This window comes from Sciurus vulgaris (assembly GCF_902686455.1).
Source record: "Sciurus vulgaris genome assembly, chromosome: 11".
Taxonomy (NCBI): domain Eukaryota; kingdom Metazoa; phylum Chordata; class Mammalia; order Rodentia; family Sciuridae; genus Sciurus; species Sciurus vulgaris.
In genome coordinates, this window is record NC_136472.1 from 26,511,684 (window position 1) to 26,531,701 (window position 20,018).

General features: G+C 53.2%; 2 protein-coding genes across 3 annotated transcripts; one reads left to right on the plus strand and one right to left on the minus strand.

The window, feature by feature from the left end:
- Positions 1–2,491: 2,491 nt before the first annotated feature.
- LOC306639641 (26S proteasome regulatory subunit 6A) lies at positions 2,492–8,483 on the plus strand. Of its 2 annotated transcripts, XM_079103395.1 has the most exons (13): positions 2,492–2,579; positions 2,691–2,768; positions 3,026–3,109; positions 3,707–3,832; positions 4,225–4,329; positions 4,437–4,499; positions 4,757–4,894; positions 5,325–5,468; positions 5,563–5,711; positions 6,611–6,707; positions 6,912–7,057; positions 8,050–8,131; positions 8,306–8,483. In XM_079103395.1, exons 2-13 carry the CDS (start codon positions 2,694–2,696, stop codon positions 8,414–8,416), a joined length of 1,320 nt encoding a protein of 439 aa, XP_078959521.1. In that variant the 5' UTR covers positions 2,492–2,579; positions 2,691–2,693; the 3' UTR covers positions 8,417–8,483. The 2 variants fall into 2 exon arrangements, with proteins under 2 accessions (XP_078959521.1, XP_078959522.1); XM_079103396.1 differs by having other exon boundaries at positions 2,540–2,768.
- A 2,140-nt stretch (positions 8,484–10,623) lies between these two features.
- Positions 10,624–17,625, minus strand: LOC306638748 (zinc transporter ZIP13-like). The gene is given in 10 exon segments (XM_079102047.1): positions 10,624–11,897; positions 12,001–12,100; positions 12,251–12,383; positions 12,623–12,673; positions 13,446–13,535; positions 13,643–13,744; positions 14,125–14,246; positions 14,564–14,677; positions 16,774–16,918; positions 16,920–17,625. Coding segments are annotated over 10 exon segments (1,167 nt in total). The 5' UTR covers positions 17,154–17,625; the 3' UTR covers positions 10,624–11,821.
- Between the last annotated feature and the right edge of the window lie 2,393 nt (positions 17,626–20,018).

Below are 20,018 nucleotides of genomic sequence, written 5' to 3' on the forward strand. Positions count from 1 at the left end.
TAGCCCAGGACTGGAATCATGAGGACGTGCAAGGTGAATGCAGCATTAGAAATATCTCTAGAGGAACTGTATTCTTCAGACATGTCAAGGTCATGAAACCAAGGAAAGTCTGAGAAATGGTTCTGAGGAAGAAAAAGACTAGATACTGTTTTTTTTTGTTTGTTTGTTTTTTTGTGTTTTTTTTTTTTTTTTTTTTTTTTTTTGCACTGGGAATGGACCCCAGGGTAACTTTACCACTATGGTATGTCATCAGTCCTTTTAAAAAATTTTTATTTTGAGACAGGGTCTTGCTGAGTTGCTTGGGGTCTGAGTTGTTAAATAGCTGAGGCTGGCCTTCAACTTGCAATCCGGCCTCTGCTTTCCGAGTCACTAGAATTACAGGTAGTGACACTGTACCAGGCAGATACTGTTTTTTTGTTTTTTCTAAGGTTATAAGGGTCATCTGGTAGATAACTGAAGACATTTTAATGAGGACCATATCTTAGGTATTAGTGTATCAATATTAAATTTCTTGGGTATGACCATGTATTTTACAATGTATTGCAGTTATATATGAGAATATCTTTGTTCTTAGGAGACATAGGCTGAAATGCTTAGAGGTGAAATGTCATGAAATCCGTAACTTATTTTTTAAAATATTTTTATCTATAGATGGATACAAATTTTTATTTTATTTATTTTTTTATGAGGTGCTGAGAATCAAACCCAGTGCCTCACACCTGCTAGGCAAGTGCACTACCACTGAGCCCCAACCCCAGCACTGTAACTTTTTTATATATACATGCATATATATATATATATTTAGTTGTAGGTGGACACAATACCTTTATTTTATGTTTATGTGGTGCTGAGGATCCAACCCAGGGTCTCACAAGTGGCAGGCGAGCACTCTACCACTGAGCCACAACCCCAACCCCCGCATAACATTTTTGATGTGGTTAAAAAAAAAAAAAAAAAAGGTTTGCATTTACACACACACACAGCAAAAGCAAATGTAGGAAAATGTTATCAACTGGCAAATCTAGGTGAAAGGTACAGAGGGTTTCACTTTATTTTTTTCAATTTTTTTGTATGTATAACGTTTTTCAAAATACAGGATTTTTTCAAAATAATAGATTTTAGAAAGTGTTGCCCAGAAACAGAGCCAAATAGGGTGTGTGTGTGTAGACAAAGAGAGACTGAGAAAGAAAATGAGAGAGGTATTTGTTGCAAGGACTGGGCTCATGTGATGATGGCATCTGAGTGGATAAGCTGGAGACCCAGGGAGCTGACAGTTGAGTTCCATTCTGAGCCTGAAGGCCTAGGAAACAGCCAAGCCAGTAGTATAGCTCCCCTCTGAAGGCTGTCAGGCTCAAGACCCAAGAACTGATGTTTCAACCAAAGCCAGGGGTTGGGGGAGCCTATGGCGTAGTTTGTAGTCATTATGGCAGGAAGGCCTGTCTCTTACTCAGCCTTTTTGTTCTATTCAGAACTTCAGCTGATTGGATGCAGCCCACTCCTACTACAGTCAGCATCCTGCTTTCCTCAGTCTAATGACTCTAATGTTAATCATTTTTTGTGGTGGGGTGTGCTTAACCACTGAGCCACATTCACGACGCTTTTTATTTTTTATTTTTTTAATTTAGAGTCAGGGTCTTACTAAGTTACTCAGGGCCTCACTAATTTGCTGAGGCAGGCTTTGAACTTGTGATCCTCCTCCCTGGACTAACATACTGCCACCTCAGAGACTTTGTCAGCCTAAATGAATGGCTATAAATGTTGATACCTAGAGAAATAAATTTCTGCCTTTAGCTGAATTCTAAGACAACTACCATACACATTTTCACCAATTTTATTGAATGTGATGGCTTGATTTACAATATAAACTATGGGGCTTCTGTGATTTTCATTTTAAGGGGGCTCCAGGGATCTCAAAGAAATGAGAGATCCTCCAGAGTAGGAGACACAGGTACAACAAATCAGTGTCATATGATCCAGAGACCCGCCCTGTTCACTGAGTTAATTAACCACGGACAGAGCAAAGGAGGATTGAAGCTCCGAGTTATGTTGACAGGCTAATTGTCAACTGAGCTGTTCCTACGTGGAGAATTTCATGCACTGACGTTGGAAGCAGTAGCTTCTTTTTAAAACGGGTAAACGTTTCCAGTAAACCTGGGTTTAAATAAATAGCTGTAGAAATGAGGCCTGAAGTGGTCGTGCCCTTTGCACACGGCTACATGTTGTTTACGGTTTGAGAAACAGCATCAGGGTACAAAACCTCCGCATTCCTAATCCGGCGTGATTCTGAGGACGAAGGCGTCGCTCCCAAAAGCCCTTTCAGTTACCGGCCACATTAGAACTGCATTTCCCACAGTCCATAGCGGCACCCGCCTTTCCCCGCCCCTTCCGTCTTTATACCATGCCCCGCCCCTACCCGCGCGTCCGCCAATAGCAATGCTAACCACGCCCCCAGCACAAATGAGACGGGGGCGGAAACATTTCAGGAACCACGGGCGCGTGTCCTATGCCCGGGGTTTGGTCTTTAGAGTCGGAGAAGCAGATTCGCTCCGGTGGCGTGGTTGGAGCTGATTCGGCCAAGAGTAAGGTTTTGCGGAAGACGTTCCCTGCTAGTCACGACGAGGCATTAAAAGGGACGGTATTAATCTCCGCTGTGGCTTCTGCCCATTCCCATCTTCGGCCTTTTCCTCTAGGAAATGAATGTGCTGCCGCAACTTGAGAGTCCAGTGACTCGGCAGGAGAAGATGGCGACCGTGTGGGATGAGGCTGAGGTGGGTGTTGGGAGAGCCAGGGGTCGCGAAACTGGCGCTAGCGGGGGAGTTGCTCTTGTCAGGAGGGGAGGAGGTTTCTGGGGTCAAGGTGTGGTCCGAGGACAGGGCCGGGGCCGCTTGGAATGTGGTCAGGGGACCTGACTTCATTCTGGAATCAGGAGTAGAGAAACGCTGTGAGTGGGCGCGGGGATCGCGGGATGCCTCTCTTGAGTAAAACTAAATAAGTAATTAACGCCAGTTGTTTTTTCTTTAAACAGCAAGATGGAATTGGAGAGGAGGTGCTTAAGATGTCCACGGAAGAGATCATCCAGCGCACACGGCTTCTAGACAGCGAGATCAAGGTGGGCGCTGGGCCCCGGTGCGGGCAGTGGAGACCTCACAGGGCAGACCCTATGCGCTTCTGCTACTTCTTCGCCCCGCCGGGGGAGACATGGGGCCTGTGGCTTCCTCCTGGGACCAGGAAAACAAAAAGAAAACTAAGCCTTAAAAAGGACAAGAAGAGGGACTAGGAGGTCGGGAACAGGCCTAAGATGAGGAGTTATCAAACTGCCTTTTCCAATAAGGTCTTTAAGTATTCCTCTCAAGAATTGCCCTTTTAGTAAATTCCCATTTTACACATTGGGAAACTGAAGCTCAAAGAGGTTTTCTACCACCACTGTGGCAAAATACTCAGCCTTTTTCAAGAGATAAAAACTAAAACATCCCTGTTTCAAACCCTGCTCTTTTCCCAATAGTACATTAGCCTCATGGGGTGGTTTCCAAACTGACCTTTTGCCTTGACTTCTGTGGAATGTAAATATAGACAGGTTAGCCTTCAGAAAGCTCTGGGTGGAGAGATTCAGGAGGATTCCCATGGGCAGCCTGGACCTCACCAACTCCAGGGCCAGATGCATGTTGAACCAGAGCTGAACATTTGTTTCCATGCATCCTCAACCCAGATCATGAAGAGTGAAGTGTTACGAGTCACCCATGAACTTCAAGCCATGAAAGACAAGATCAAAGAAAACAGTGAGAAAATCAAAGTGAACAAGACCCTGCCATACCTCGTCTCCAATGTTATCGAGGTGTGTGTGTATGTGGAGGGGAAGAGGGGGTCAGTGGGCCATGGTGGAGCCAGTAGGGATAGAATAGGTAGAAATTTTGAGGACAAGTTGCATGTTAGAACTGCATCCCCCAGGCTCCCTTCCTAGATATGGTCCTGCAAAGACATTGTCTCGGTGTGTCTCCTTTTCTATTGGTTCTTGCCTGGGGTAGATGAGCTTTGTGCAGAGAAGCAGCACCTAAACTGAGATCTTACCAACCTTCTGGCTTATCAACCATACATTTGCTAGACTCAGGGCTAGTCTGAGGAGTAAGTTAAGGCCAGGCAACTCTGAGTGTTGGGAATTGTCTGAGCTCAGCTTCAGAAGCACTGGACTATGTGAAGTTCAAGAGGCTAAGCTTTTTCCCTTCTCAGCTGCTGGATGTTGATCCTAATGACCAAGAAGAGGATGGTGCCAATATCGACCTGGACTCTCAGAGGAAGGGCAAGTGTGCAGTGATCAAAACCTCCACACGACAGGTGAGACTGGCTCAATACCGGAAGAGCAGAGGAGGGTAAGGGGTGGATGTGGGATAGGACTTAGGGGCCTCACCGAGTACAGACTGCATCTTTAATCTTTCTTGTAGACATACTTCCTGCCTGTGATTGGGTTGGTGGATGCTGAAAAGCTGAAGCCAGGAGACCTGGTGGTAAGGAGTACCTGAGCTCAGGCAGGGTTTTTCCAGATAGTTTTTCCCTAATTTAGCCCCTGCTCCAGTTCCAGGTGTCTTGTTATCTCTGAATCTCAACAGAGCAAGCCTGAGTCTGAGATCCTGTCTTCTTGCTCTTTGATTCTTGTGTTGCCCAGTCCTGTAATTCTCCTTTAACTCTACAGACACCTGTCACCCAGCCCCTTAGGTAGGCCTAAAGCTGGGACAAATCTGAATGTCTCGTGCTGTGTCCTCAGGGTGTGAACAAAGACTCCTATCTGATCCTGGAGACTCTGCCTACAGAGTACGACTCACGGGTAAAGGCCATGGAGGTGGATGAGAGGCCCACAGAGCAATACAGTGACATTGGGGGACTGGACAAGCAGATCCAGGAGGTGAGGGAGATGCAGCAGCTGCTAGCAGCCTCACCAGCCTCACCAGCCTTTTGTGTTTCTCCATCTTGTTGACCAGAATGCACCCCGTACTGTACATCTCCTTGCAGCCTAGGGAGTAAGGGGAGGGGTGCCATGGGATATGTTAGGAGGCCGAGGTCCAGAGAGATCAAGTGACTTGGCCAAGGCCCAGAAAGTTAGAGCCAGAGATAAGACTGGCACTTAGGCCCCTGTCCTTGGCCATATCATCCTGTTCTGAGAGAGGCCATGGCCAGCCTTGGTGGGGATGAACTTTCTGTGCCTGCTAATATGGAGGAAAAAGAGGGCAGTGTCCCTGAACTGCAGTAGGAGTAGTGCAGATGGGGGTGAAGTCATTAAGGGTGTGGGATCCCTCAGGGCTTCACTCTCCTCACCCAGGACTTCTTCCTGGCAGCTGGTGGAAGCCATCGTCCTGCCAATGAACCACAAGGAAAAGTTTGAGAACTTGGGGATCCAACCTCCAAAGGGGGTGCTGATGTATGGACCCCCCGGTACGGGAAAGACACTGCTGGCCCGGGCCTGTGCCGCACAGACCAAGGTGTGTTCTTTGGGAGGAATGAGGAGGTGGAGGGCAGGAATACAGGCTCTACCAAATGGGCTCAAGGCCTAACGACCCCCTGCCCCTTCTTCAGGCCACCTTCCTCAAGCTGGCTGGCCCCCAGCTGGTACAGATGTTCATTGGAGATGGTGCTAAGCTGGTTCGGGATGCTTTTGCCCTGGCCAAGGAGAAGGCGCCATCCATCATCTTCATTGATGAGCTGGATGCCATTGGCACCAAGCGGTAAGGGAGTTCTGGGGGCTTCCAGGGGATCTCTGTGGTAGGGGGACCTCAACTCCTAATTGTGCTAAATTCCAGCTCTTTCCCACTTTGTCGTCCCCTCCCCTGGGACAGTTAGCTACTCCTAATGTGGTTCTGATTTCTAAATTCTCAGCTAAATAACCCAACCATCCATTCTCTTCACAGCTGCCAGCGTGTCCCTCTCAAAACAAAAATCTGGTTGTTTGTTGTTTGTTTCTGATGGTGCTTGGGATTGAATTAGGGCCTCATTCATGCTAGGCAAGCACTCTACCACTGAGTCACATCCTTAGCCAGAAATATGGTTCTTTACTTACATGTATCCGTGGTCCCCCACACAGATCCTATTTAAAACCCTTCCTGGACCATCTCACGGCTCCTTCTCATTAAGTGTTGGACTTAACCATGGCCTGTAAGGCCCCATGTGTGACTGCCCGGCTCTCTTCCACTTTCACTCTGTTCCTTCCCCACCAGATCTGGACTTGCTCCTCAATTTTCAGGCCCACTTGGTCTTTCCCTGTTTTCCACTTGGCGTTTGCTCGGCTAGTATGTTTTCAGTCTGGGGGACACTTCCTAGGGATGCCTGTCTGGAATCCCCTTAGGGTGTGAGCCAGGTCAGGTCCCTGTCTTCCTGTATAGCTTAGTGGGCAATTGTACATTCATCAGTGACAGCCCATGCCATGGCTGTTTTTGCTCACTGTTTATCTTCAGCATGGCATCTGATCCCAGGAACCTCTCCAGGCTCCGAATACTGTAGTCAACAATTCGTGACTCCTTTTATAAGTTAGTTTCTAGGCAGGTATGGTTAGGGTTCTTGTGGGTAGAGGGAAGGGCTTTGCCCAACCTGTGGCCTCACCAGTGTCTTGGCCTCCTGTGCACCCCAGTTTTGACAGTGAGAAAGCCGGGGACCGGGAGGTGCAGAGGACCATGCTGGAGCTTCTGAACCAGCTGGATGGCTTCCAGCCCAATACCCAAGTAAAGGTGAGCGTTTTCATTCCTTCTCATTGAAGAAAATGAGGTTCAGAGATCAGAAGTTACCCAGCTAATAAATGGTTGAGCTAGAATTTAAATTCTGGTCTGCCTCTACCTTTAAGGTCCCCTGCTGTCTCACCCGTGCTCTGGGCTGCCTTCTGCCTTTTATGACTGTGCCTATCAATTCAAGTTGCTGCTTTTCTCTTTCCTCAGGTAATTGCAGCCACTAATAGGGTAGATATCCTGGACCCTGCCCTGCTCCGTTCAGGCCGCCTGGACCGCAAGATCGAGTTCCCCATGCCTAATGAGGAGGCCAGGGCCAGAATCATGCAGATCCATTCCCGGAAGATGAATGTCAGGTGAGCAGAGGTGTGACTGGGCAGCAGCAGAGCATCTCTGACCATGCGTTCTCCACCTCACAACTGCCTGTGCTGAGCTTTCCCAGCCTTCATGACCACCGCCTCTGCAGATGCACGCCAGCTTCCTTGTTTACCCAGCTGCCTGAAGTAGAATCTTCCTGGGACCCAGGTTCTGATTCTGGTTGCCCTGCTCCTTAGAATCACCTGTACCTCGCCCTCCCCCCACCTGAGGGCATGCAGGGTGCAGTTGCTTTTTCTTGGCCTGCACAGCTCAACATGGTCCCAGGGAATCTAGCTAGGCGCCAGATGACTTGTGTGATTGTCAGGTGGCAAGACCTCTCTGGTTTTCATTTTTTGATTTTGGTACTGGGGATCGAATCCAGGGGGACTTAACCAATGAGCCACATCCCCAGCCCTTTTTAATTTTATTTAGAGACAAGGTCCCGCTGAGTTACTTAGGGCCTTGCTAAGGCTAGCTTTGAACTCCAAATTCTCCTGCCTCAGCTTCCCAAGCTTCTGGGATTACAGGTGTGCTTCACTGCACCCAGCTGTCTCAGTTTTCTTATTTGAGCCTTGGGGATAGTGGCCTAATTTCATGGGGTTGTGGGAAGGATTCAGTATGACAGTGTCAAGCACAGTGCGTGGCACATAAGGACAGTGGTGGTAGCACTGTGCTGGCTGATGCAGGCTGGCTTTGTCGGGTATGTGAGGCCATCTTTTGTCTCCACAACCCCCCTGCTCCCCTCCCTCAAGCTGAATTGGCACCTGGAGTCCCAGATAGATTTCTAAAGCTAGAGCAGCAGGGGTCCTAGAAATAACCTGGTTTAACCTGCTCCAGTCCCCATCTTGTGTGAGAGGAAACGAAGGCAGGGTGGGTCAGGGACTTGCTGTCACAGGGCCGGTTCATTTCACTGCTGGGTGGCATGGTGAGATATCTGCTGTCTCCTGTCCCCTCATAAAGTAACTGAGCCCTGTGGTGTGTCTCTTCTCAGTCCTGATGTGAACTACGAGGAGCTGGCCCGCTGCACTGATGACTTCAATGGGGCCCAGTGCAAGGCTGTGTGTGTGGAGGCGGTAAGTGGGGGAAGGGTGAGAGGATGGCTTCAAACCTTCTTATCCCTTCACTGGACTGGATGGGGAGTTTGGCTAGTGGAGACTGCTGAGGGGAAGAGGCTGAGCAGGCCCAGGCCTGTGGGAGCAGGCCAAGGATGTGGGGAGGCCACCCTAGTCCGTCTGTCTTGGCTGCAGGGCATGATTGCGCTGCGCAGGGGTGCCACAGAACTTACCCACGAGGACTACATGGAGGGCATCCTGGAGGTTCAGGCCAAGAAGAAAGCCAACCTGCAGTACTATGCTTAGGGGCCCCATGCCCAACCCTCAGTGCTGCTGGTCAGAGTTTGTAATAAAAGATGGTTTGGCTCCCTGCCACCTGTCTGTCTCGCCTTCTCTGGGCTCTGGTTAGAAGAGTGGGGACATATACAGGAGGCCCCTTCCCCAGGGGCTCTGCAGCCTAGAAATCTCTGAGACAGCCAAGGGCCCCAAGCCATTTGTCAGGGTGGGGCCCTTCTGGGGCTCTGTGTGTCACTGCAGCTGCTGCCTAGTCTGTCTTCCTGCCTCTCCCATCCCAAGTCCCATCAAAGCCCTCTTGCCCTGCAATGCCCTTCAGCTCTGAGGTTTTAGAGGCTTGTGGCCCTCCAGTTCCAGAAGGCAGGGCCTAAACAGAAGCTAGCCTTTCCCTTTCCTGCATTTTGGTGCTCTGGCCCTAGTCCTTGTTGCCTTGTAAAGCCAGCTTTGGGGTCCTGGGTCCCTGAGACTTCCCCCTTGTTTGCTAGCTTGTGTGCCTCCTGTTTCTCCACAGTCCCAATATTTCAGCCCATTTCTTCTGGCTGAAAAATGAACCTTGAGCAGTATCCACTCTGTGAGTCTTCCTAGGCTAAGGTTCCTTCAGGCTGCTCTCCTACCTCCTGATTTGGCCCTCTGCCCCACACCTTTGAGTTTGCTTAGGAGTTTCCTGTCCACCAGCAGCTTTCCAGCTCTCCACCACACGCTAGCTAGTTGATGGACCACAGGGAGGGCAGGGGGAGGCGCAGGCGTGGATGTTCGAGTGCTGGTGCGGCTCCCAGCCTTAATGCATACTTCATCTCATCATCAGAATAACCACTGATGGGCACTCCCACTTCATAGACGCGGATGAAGTGCCCCTACCTGCCCGTTTCTCTTCTTTCTTTCCCCTTATGACCACAGTAAGCTACTGTCCAACTTCCTGGAGCCATCTCCTTTCCAGCTTTCTGCCCTCTAGTCTCATCCTCCCAGCGTGTTCTGGCTCATGCTGGTTGGCCTTCCTGATTTCTTAGCCCCCACTGCTCCAGTAGCCCAGAAGCCGTCTCTGAAGTGCTTTGTCCTCTGCCTCACTTGGCTGCCCCCACTCCCGCATTCCCTGTTCCTTCTAACTAGACAGGATTCACCCTTGGCCATGACACTGAGTGAGCCCACAGACACTGTCCTCACCCATACTTGGTTTCTTCATCTATAAATTGGGGTCCCTTCCTCCACCCCTCAGTGAACTGAGATGATCACATGTCCGTCTGCCACCTGGTGGGGTGGTAGGGCTCAACACCACAGCCTGCAGCCTGGGGCACCAGCTGAGCTGAGGGTGGGGCCAGGGAGGCAGCTGTGGGTTTGTTTCTTCAGGCCTGGACTAATTAGGTCCTTGAGACAGTTTTCTTATTGTAGTAGAACAACCAGGTGGAGCAAATATTAAGTCCCTTTTTTTGGAAGGGGGAGGTACCAGGAATTGAACTCTGGGCACTCAACCACTAAGCCACATCCCCAGCCCTATTTTGTATTTTTTTATTTAGAGATAGGGTCTCCCTGAGCTGCTTAGCGCCTTACTTTTGCTGAGGCTGGCTATAAACTCAAGATCCTCCTCCCAAGCTGCTGGGCTTACAGGTGTGCATGTGCGCCACTGCACCCGGCCTAAGTCCCTTTTAAATATTTTGCGGATAGAAATACTGAGCCCTGCATTCCCAGGTAAGCAGGTGCCGACTTGGGTTTCCACTCACCTGCACTGGGCTCCATGCACTGCACAGACAGCTGGTTTTGGCCAGCAGCCTGCTGCAGGCTGTGCTATTTGACTTGGAGAGTAAAGAGTTGGACAGCACCCACCACCTCCCCCGCCTTCTGCAGTCAGCTGATGGCACCATGGGGAAGCAGTGGCCCCTCTGCCCCCTGTGCTTGACATTGTTTTTACTCAGTTCATTCAGAGGAAGGGATGGCTCACAGTAAGGAACCTCTTTTTCTTTGAAATGAACAATAATTTCATTTGGTAAAACTTGGAAATGATTTAGTGGGGGGGTCCCTTCCTTGATTAAATTGTTAAAGGGTGGAGAGGCAGACAGGGAAAAAGTCCTTCTCTTACTGATCCACAAAATAAAGAGAACATATTTGAGGGCATTGGGGGCTCAAAAGGCCCAGGTCCAGACGTCTGTCAGTGTCAGCTATTACTGGGGCAAAGGCCAACACAAAACAGAAGAAAACGTGTTGAGAGGAGCACCACGAGGGCAGCAGACAAGGACATGCCACAGTATTAGCAGAAGCCCTAGTGTGCAGAGCAGAGGCAGCCTTTCTGTGAAGTATTTATTCATATCTCATGTATAGAACAGGTATTTACAGATACAGGTGGAACCACAGCAAGATGGCTGTAGAACCATTGAGAGACCCTCGATGGCCACCTCTGCACATCCACAGTTGAGCGGCAGGGCTGGATCCTGGCTGTGGAGTGGGCCAGCTGAGTACCTGGGCGCCAGCCAAGGGAAATAGCTGGGGATTATGGCTTCGGCAGTCTCCCAGAGCACATTCCTGAGTGCTGACAATGTGGAGCCCTTGCCACGCCCACCTTACCCCCATGGGCAAAAGAGAAGGGGCCAAGCAGGGAAGGGCAGCTGGGGTTCACTCCTCCTGCCCCAGGCGTGTCTGTAAGACCCTGTGTTGGCAGGAGCATCCCTGAGCTGGACTGGGAGGCCTGTCTGGCCTGGGGCCGCCTACTGCCCTGCAGGCTGCTGTTTGGCAGCTGAAGGTGGCAAGAGCTGCCAGCACTGCCAGGGAGCATTCGCCAGGGGAACAGGAGCTGGTCTGGGCAGGCAGCCCTGAAGAAAAGGTCTTCCAGCTCCCTGCTCAGTCCTTGGAGGGTAGGACCATCAGTGCTGAGTGGGGCTGGGGGCTATGGGAGCACCTGCTTCCCCTTTCTTTGGCTATAGAGGTGGCAAAGGCAAGGCCAGGAAAGTGGACACAGCAGAGAGAAGCTATTCCAACTTAGGCCCCTATGCTGCCTGAGGCTGGGGTCCATGAGCACAGGGGTTGCCCCTTGAGCCAGAGGCCCAAGAAGCCCCAGTAGAGGAAGGATAGCTTTGGGGTTCCTCACAGCCTTCGGCTCCTTGGGCTGCTCTCACTCCTTTGGGGGGTCCCAACAGGGCAGGGCCTCTGAGGACCAGTGCCATTCCCCACTCTGTCTGGTGCAAGGTGACAGGGTGGCAGGGAGAGGAGACTGCAGCAGGGTGGGGCAGGTGCTGTGCTGGGCCGTGGGCCCTGCGCATATGGATCACAGTGTCGGTCTCATGCACACCCGTCTGACCACAGGTCACACCACACACCCTCCTGTCTGGTCAGAGGCTACTTCTCAAGCACTCGCCTTCTCGGCTTCACACGCACGGTCACAGAGCGAATCCGAGTCTCTTATTGCTGTACGGGGTGGGGCACCGGCGAAGGTCACTCGACACAGAGTGAGAGCACCGCCATCACCATGATGCCAGAGCAGAGCAGGAGCACCTGCTGCAGGGAGCGCCTGTGGAGAGAGGGCTGGCTGGCTCGGGGGCAGCACGGAGGGGCAGGCAGAGGCCAGAAGCTCCCCCTGGGGCCCCACTGTGGCTGTCACATGGGTCACTCACCAAGGGTCATCTTCCTCCAAGAGATCAGGCAGCACGTTCACCAAGGCGATATAGAGAAAGCCGCCAGAGGTGAAGGGCAGGATCCAGGCCACCGTCTCCTCTGCAGGTGAAGAAGATGTCTGACTGCTGTGAGCCCAGGGGACTTGAATCTCCCACCCCTCCCACAGGGGAGACGAGGGAAGACCCCAGCCCCATGCCCGCAGCCCAGTGGCTGGCACTCCTGTTGACCACCACCACACCCAGCCCGTACCTACTCCCTTGGGGGACTGCGTACAGATGGCGAAGCAGGCGCCCAGCAGGCCCCCCAGTGCTGTCGAGAGCTGCAGCTTGGCTGCGCTCCATCGGTCAAAGCCGGCTCGGAGCAGGATGGCAAAGTCGCCCACCTGGGGTAGACCAATGTTCACCATGGGCCTCAGCTGGGCTAGGTCACCTGAGTGCCTCAGGTTTGGACATGCTCACCCAGTCCCCTGCTCCCGGGGCAAATCCTGAGAGGGCTGCAGTCCCCAGCCCACCACTGCAGGGCAGGCCCACCCCAAATCCTTCCCCAAGCTCCATGCCACTGCTGACTGAGCATGGGAACCCGTCAGACTTAGGCCCTTGAGGTTGCTCTCTGGGCACTCACCTCGTGGGGGATCTCATGCAAGAGGATGGCCATGGTGGTCAGAAGCCCGATCTGCAGGGAGGGGAGCCTGAGTCTGTGGGGTCTGTGCTGAGGGTCTGGGTGCCCCCCATGCCCACCTACTCTATCAATATTTGCTCTGAGTTTGCTCTGCTCTGGACAAATGCTACTGGAAAGACAGCAGTGACTAAAAGCAACAAGGAGTCTGCCTCATGAAGCTAACAGTAGTGGAGAGAGACAAGACTGTTAACATCGACACTGTGGGGCCCCTCCCAGAGCAGCTGTGAAGGAGAGGGTGGACCAGGAGCTATGGGGCTGGGAGAACAGGGACCAAATCGGACTGAGAGGAGCCAAAAGCAAAGGCCTCTTTGAGGAAGTACATCTAAGCCACAGCCCTAATGATGAGGAGTCAGCTGAGTGGGAGGAAGAACATTCCAGGCAGAGGGCAAAGCATGAAGTGGGAAAAGTTAGGCCAGTTCAAGAGTAGGTGGAACACTGAGGCCAGACCACCATGGGAGGAATTGAAGGAAGAAGCATCTGGAAGCAGGCAGTGGCCAAGCCTAGCAGCTTGATAGAGGCATCTGAACAGGGAGTGTTGGCAAAAAGAAAGGAGTAGTGGCTCATAACAGAAGGCGCAGGGAGACAATGAGGCCATGGCAGCATCTAGGAGAGCCGCAGCAAAAACGGAGGCTTAGATGAAGGTACTGATAATGGAGAAGGCAAGGAGGCAGACTCAGCATATTTTGGAGGTAGAACCACCTGATCAACACTGGTAGCATCATCCCCACCAGGAATGCCCAAGACCCACTGCCCAGCCTCAACTCACCTTCTTGCTCACAAGGAAGCTGGCAGCCACGGCCAGCCCATGAGTAAAGTTGTCTATGGTGTTGGCCAGCAGGTTGAGATAGCCACTGACCTGGGTGAGGGGAGAGAAAGCCAGGCTCAGCCAGGCAGGCAGGGCTGAGCTGGGCTGGCCACTCAGCTTCGTGGCTGCAGGAAGGGGGCCCGGAATGGGCCACTCACTTTGAGGTTCCGGACCACGGCTCTCAGGCCGGGCTCTGCAGCCGGCTGGGCCAGACAGTGGCCTCCATTGAGCGCGGCAGCAGTGGGGTCTTTGCTGGGGGCCTACAGCCAGGAGGAGAAAGAGGTGACATTAGATGCTCCCCACTCAGCCAGGGCAGACTAGGAGAGTGATGGAGAAGAGACAGGGAGTACCTGTTATCTGGCTAGGCTTCTGGGCCACCCAATTAGCTGGGTGCCCCAAACTCAGCCAATTCCCACTCCCACCCTCCTGTCACTGTCTATCACCACAGGCCAGGGCAGGGGCTGATGCTGGCACTCCCCAGATCTAACCAAAGTTGGTCCAGCCTCCCTCCCCAGATCTTCCCAAAGAAGGGGCCAGGAGACCCCTCTTTTCAAGGACTTAACTCAGAACCTGGGCCTCCAGGCCCTGGGCACCACCCAAGAACAGGCTGACATACCCACGTTCTAGGTTTGGGGCTCACCTGGCTGGCCCCCTCCTTCTTGCTGTCCAGGAACATCTTCTCCAATGCGAGGAAGGTCAGGAAGCCAGCAATGACCCATAGTCCTAGTTGCTGTTGCTGCTGCAGGCTTTGCCCCTCACCACCTGTAGAGGGAGCACAGGCCATGCCAAAGCCAGCACCATCAGAGGGGGTCAGTTGGAATGGGACCTAGTCTGGGACAGTGATAGGGTCGGGGGGCCAAGACTAGCTGGCCAGGCAGCTGGTCCCAGGACTCCCACAGATGCCAGGGCACTGGGACCAGAGCAATGACCTACCCTCCCAGGCAAGTTCCCCACCAAATCCTTCTCCCAATATCCCTCTCCCAGTCGCTCTGATAGCAGGCAGGGCTTAGACCAGCCCTGGGCATTGGCACCAGCTCCCTGCTCCTGCCCTCTTGCCCCCAGCCTGTGGCTTCACTCACCAGGGCTGGAGCTGCAGGTGTAGGCCCATGCCTCGGGCAGCAGGTGCAGAAACACATTGCCTAAGAGTCCCCCCAGGGCAAAACTGAGCAGCTGCTTTAGGCGCCGGGCTCCAGCTACAAGACAGAGATATGGGGATCTGGGGTTGAGGCACTGGAGCCCCTGGCCTGACCACTGTTTGCCCAGCTCACTGGGCTTTCTGTTGTCTAGCCAGACTGCAAGCTTCTGGAAGGCTGGCTATGGACTGCTGTTCTTCTGGGTTTCCTACCTGATAGGTCCAGCAAGGGCTGGGTGCTCAGCAGGAACACTGAGATCTACTGGCCTATAATGGAGTCACTATTGCATCGTGGTTGCAGGACTGGGCTCTGGAGCCTGACAGGTCCCAGATTCCCAGCCTCCCACCTGGGGTCCTTCAGAGAATTTCTGAGGCTCAGTTTCCCTGACTGCAAATTGAATCTTGTGGGAATTAAATGATAATACATATAGTAAGTGCTTATTAAGTGGAAATTTCTTCTCAGTACTGGCACTCTCAAAGAATGACAGATTTGGGAATTTTTGCAGACTTGCAGCATCCAATTTGGAAGTGCCCTACAGGAGCCAGCTCAACTTCTTGGTTTGCTAGAGCAACTGAGGCTAGAGGACAGAGGCATCTGTGGTGGGGTGGGACCCCAGGGAAAGCTGCTGCTCCAAGCTGTATGACCTTGGGCTGGTCAGAGAACCTTGCTGTGCCTGTGAAATGGAACTCATAATCCAAGTGCTCCCTATGCTGACCTTGCAAGGTCACTCTTAGGAGGGATGAGCTGATACATGGGCATGACAGGCCCCCACAAAGATTCTGTTTACAGCTGTGGTGCCAGCCCTCAGCCCAGAACCTGGCACAGAGTGCAGGAACCATCTGGCAAATAACTTGGCCTGGCAGATAGCACAAACCAAATGGGTGCTCTTGCTTCTAACAGTCTCCCGGGGACCCCAGTCCTGGCCTAAGAGGTCACACTCTTACACTCTTCACTCTTGGGTTTTTTTTTTTTTTTTTGGTGTCACTGGGGCTTGAACCCAAGGGCACACTACCACTGAGCTACATCCAGTCCTTTTTATTTTTATTTATTGCCAAGACTGGCTTTGAATTTGTGATCCTCTTGCCTCAGCCTCCTGAGTAGTTGGGATTACAGGTATGTGCCACTGTACCCAGCTAGGTCACACTCTTGGGTGGGGGGATAGGCACCTGTATTTTTAGCAGCTCCCCATGCAATATTTTTTTTTTTAATTTTTTTTTTTTTTTTTTTTTTTTTTTTTTTTTTATGGGGGTTTGAACCCAGGGCCTGATGCATGGAAGGCAAAGCTCTACCCCTACCACCAAGCCACATCCCCAGTCCTTTTTATTTTTTATTTTGATACAGGGTCTCACTACCAGGCTGGTCCTCCTACCTCAGCCTCCCAAGTAGCACCACCAGGCCTGGTGTCATGTAATTTTTGAAATTTTTAATTACAACATGTTATCTGTGAACAGGCAGTCAGTGCACATGGGACAAAAGCGTAGTCCAGAGAAAGCCCCCACACATGCCTGGCCTCATCTCCCAGGTCCCTTCCTGGAGGCAGGCCCTGCACCAGCCTCCTGCTACTCCTAGGGCAGGCTGTTCCTGGGCTGAGAACTCTTCCGCACCATGAGCCAGGACTGAAGGGAGAGGCGGTGCTTCTCTCACCACTGCATCCCCAGGCTCAGCATGCGTCCTGAGAACACTCAGCCCTTCCCCAGGCAATCTAAGTGCTCTGTGTTAGTTCACTTAATCTTCGTGGTAGAGACAAATACTAATATCCTCATCTTGGGGGAGTTGCCGGGGATCAAACTGAACCACTGAGCCACATCTCCCTCCCTACTGTCCCCACTTTTAAGATTGGGAGACTGAGGCAGAGGGAACTGAAGTAAACTGCCATATGCTATTTTGACTGGTAAGTGGCAGAGCCAGGACCTGAGCCCACGTAGCCTGGTAGCCATATTTCCAACCACTGTTCATACTGACTGAAATAATAAACAGATGCATGGATGACTGAACAAGTGAACAGAGCACCACCCCCATGCCACTGACTGAGGTGACCTTGCCCTCCATCTCAGGCACACTGTGACCTGGTACCTGAGACGTGGGTCTTCCAAGAACAGCAGCAGCACATTTCCCACCTGCTTGCTGCCCACTGGTGCCCCTGGAGGATCACCCACCTTCTGAGCGTAGCATGGTCCCCATCTCCAGGGGAATGACAAGCAATGGGAAGACACCACTGAGTCCCACCATGAGTGAACCCAGGAGGGAGCAGATCCAGGTGTCCAGCCTCTCTGTGCTCAGCAGGGTCCCCCAGGACTCGCTTTTCGTTGTTGTCCAGACGACAGGCTGCTGCAGCTCCCCAGCTCCGGAGGGCTGGCTGGGACCCCCCAGCCCTTCCCAGGAGCTCTAGGGCAAGGACGGTGAGGAAGAGGAGCCTTTGGCCCTCCATGCCACAGCCAGGGCAGGGACATCCAAGCATGCCACTTGCTGAAAAACACAAAGGCCACTTCCATGATTTGCCACACTGGACTACACACCTGCTTTGGAAATGTGGCATCTCGCTCCTGCCCCCTCAGTCGCCATGGCATCTACCTTCCTGCTGGCTTTACCAAAGGCATCTGAGAATCCCCTTGGCCAGAGCAAGGGGGCTCTCTCTTCCATGCTTCCTCTCCTAAGGACCACACATTTTTTCCTTCTGAGCTGACTCCAAACTGTGTGTCAGCACGTCTGCCTGAGGCTAAACTTTCCCTAATGACTGGGTGAGGTGCTGGCTGGGCTCCCTTCAGCCACCGGCAAGCCCAGCCCAGTCGGGTGTCTCTGGCTGCCAGGAGAGGCTTTGCAGTCAGGATGTGCTTTGGTGAGGACACTCCAGGAACTGAGGCCAGCACTGTCTAGGTTGACAGGATGACACTGGCGGCTCAGGTGGAGGACCACAGCCGAGGAGTTAGATAGAACCACCACAGCCTCTTCCTGGAAATGAACCCAATGTTCCCGGGGCACAAGGAGAGACAGGAGGTGGGACTAAAGGATGCTTTAGTCAGAAGATGCCTAACAAATGAGGGGCACAGGCTGTGGAGACTGGTTGACTTGGTGCTCCACTTTCAGCTGTCTAATTATGGGCCATTCTTTTTTTTTTTTTTTTTTTTTTTGGCGGGGGGGGGGGGGGGGGGGGGGGGGGGGGGGGGGGGGCGGGGGGGGGGTGCTGGGGATCAAACCCAGGGCCTTGTGCTTACAAGGCAAGCACTCTACCGACTGAGCTATCTCCCCAGCCCCAATGGGCCATTCTTGAAGCCCCCTCTGAGCCTCAGTGTCCTCATTCATAGGATGGGGCTAGGTCCTGCCTCCCTCTTAGAACTGTGAAGACCAGATGAGCTTGCTGATGCAGGTGGACTCCTGGCAGGAGGAGGCACAGGGGCCCTCCTTATGCTAGGGGAGGAATGTGCCCTGCTTGGGGATCACAGGATGGGGATGTGAGTCAACCAATGGAAAAGTTCAATCTGGAAACTCAGGCATGAGGTTTATTGTGGTCTACCCTGCCTTATGCTGGCTGTGACCTTGGGTTGCCTCAGTTTCCTCATCAGCTGATTGAAGTGGGAGGGAGATAAAGCAGCTGCTTCTGGATAGTGGGAAAGATGACTACCGGTGATCTCCTGGCCTTAAATAACCGAGACCCCCATGAAACCTGCTGGGCTCCACTGGAACCAACACAGGAGTGGCCGAGGCCAAGACTTTAGCACTTCTGTAGAAGTGCGAGGACCACAGGTTTGGGAGACAGGCAGGGGCTATGGGGAGAGTTCATGAGAGAAGAAGGAAAAGAAAAAAAATGCCAGAGGCCGGGAGTCCAGAGAGCCAGAGTGGGGGTGATGCAAGAGACAGCGCGAAGGGGGACTGCGAGGGGGAGAGGGGCCAAGTGTGGGACGACAGGGAACAAGAGCCCAAGGCTGGCAAACTCAACTCCCGGGTTCTGGGAGAGGGCCCATGTTTGACCAGGTCCAGCGGGACGGGTCAGGGGACCGGCCGGGTCCGTCAAGTCCGGACTCGAGCCCCGAGGGTCCGGAGGTCACTCACCGTGCCGGCGGCGGCGGCGGGCGCTGCGGCGCTCCGGCGGGCCCGGCCATCCAGCTGCGATGCCCTGCCCCGCCCCGGCTCTGCCCCGCGCCCGGCCCGCCGCCGCGCCCCGCCCGGAGCCGCCCCGGTGCGCGGCCACGTCCACGGGGTTGTCCGAACCCGACGCGCCGCGCTCCGCGGGGCCAGAGGGAGTGGCGGCGGGGGGCGCTTCCGCCTCGTCGTGGCCATGGGACTCGCGCGGCAGTGCACTTCCGTTCGGACCTGACCGCGGTGTGGCGGGAGGGTCTGGCGGAAGTGGGAGCTCCACGGGTATCGCGACGAGCCAAGTTGGGCAGGGGCGAGGGTGGCGGCTCCGCGGGACCGCGATCGCGGGGCGGCTGGGCTTGCGGATCGGGCCGCTGTTTCCTCTCCAGCGATGCAGTCCCGCTCTTGGCCGCACGGGGCGCACTCGACCTCCAGATTGCGCCGCCCGTGCGGGACCTGGGGCGGGGATGGGAGGGTGGTGGCTGTGGCTCTCCCGCTGTGAGTCAGCCGGGCCTGGCTCCTCCATGAACAAGGGAAAGGGGAAGTGCCTGCCGCAGGGAGGGGCCTGCCCGGGAACCTCAGAAGAGGGAATTTATCTTACTCATCGAATTATTTTTATTGCTTTGGTTTTTCAGGGAACCTCAGGCACACTGTCTCCAGGACTTGTACCCTTTGGGATCCAGTGCAGGTGGCTTCTCGGAAGTCCAACCTAGGGGCAAGGACTCTGTGCTCCTTCACCCAGCAGATGCTAGGCCTGACCTCGGGTCTTGTGCAGCAATTATTATAGTAATTATTACAGCAATTATTGCAGTAACTGCGATTTACTGAACACCTACTCCGTGCCATTCTCTCTACTCATTCTCTCACCCACTACTCATTTGAGTTGGGTACTCTTAGCTACGGGTAACCACAGTGTTACAGAGCCAGAATTGAAACGGGGTGTCCCGCAACCCAGAGCGTGTAATAGCCCCTCTCAGTTCTAGGGCCTGAACAGCAGTGAGAGTCTGGTCTGGCTGTTCCACTTTGCATCTTTCTATCTGGACAGCAGCCAGCATGGGAGAGTATTCAGGAAGGGGGGCATGGGTACTTTTTTGGGCAGAGACTGTGACAGAGTTGGGGGTCTCAGTGGCATCCTCATGAGCCTGCCATGGCAGCTCTCCCCATTTGTTCCTCCCTACTTTTTTCCCCTGGGGGGGACTCTGAGGACACACTTAGTTCCCAGGAGTTGGCATCTGGTGACTCTCCTACCTCATACTTTTAATGTCTGCCCCTCCAGACCCCCAGCTTCTTCCAGGTAGGCAGCTTGTCCTCTGAAAGTTCCCTATCTACC

Coding starts and splice junctions, on each gene's coding strand:
- LOC306639641 (XM_079103395.1), top strand. CDS start 2,694: ATGAATGTGCTGCCGCAACTTGAGAGTCCAGTGACTCGGCAGGAGAAG. Junction 3,833..4,224: donor TCGTCTCCAATGTTATCGAG/GTGTGTGTGTAT, acceptor TTCCCTTCTCAG/CTGCTGGATGTTGATCCTAA. Junction 6,708..6,911: donor AGCCCAATACCCAAGTAAAG/GTGAGCGTTTTC, acceptor CTCTTTCCTCAG/GTAATTGCAGCCACTAATAG.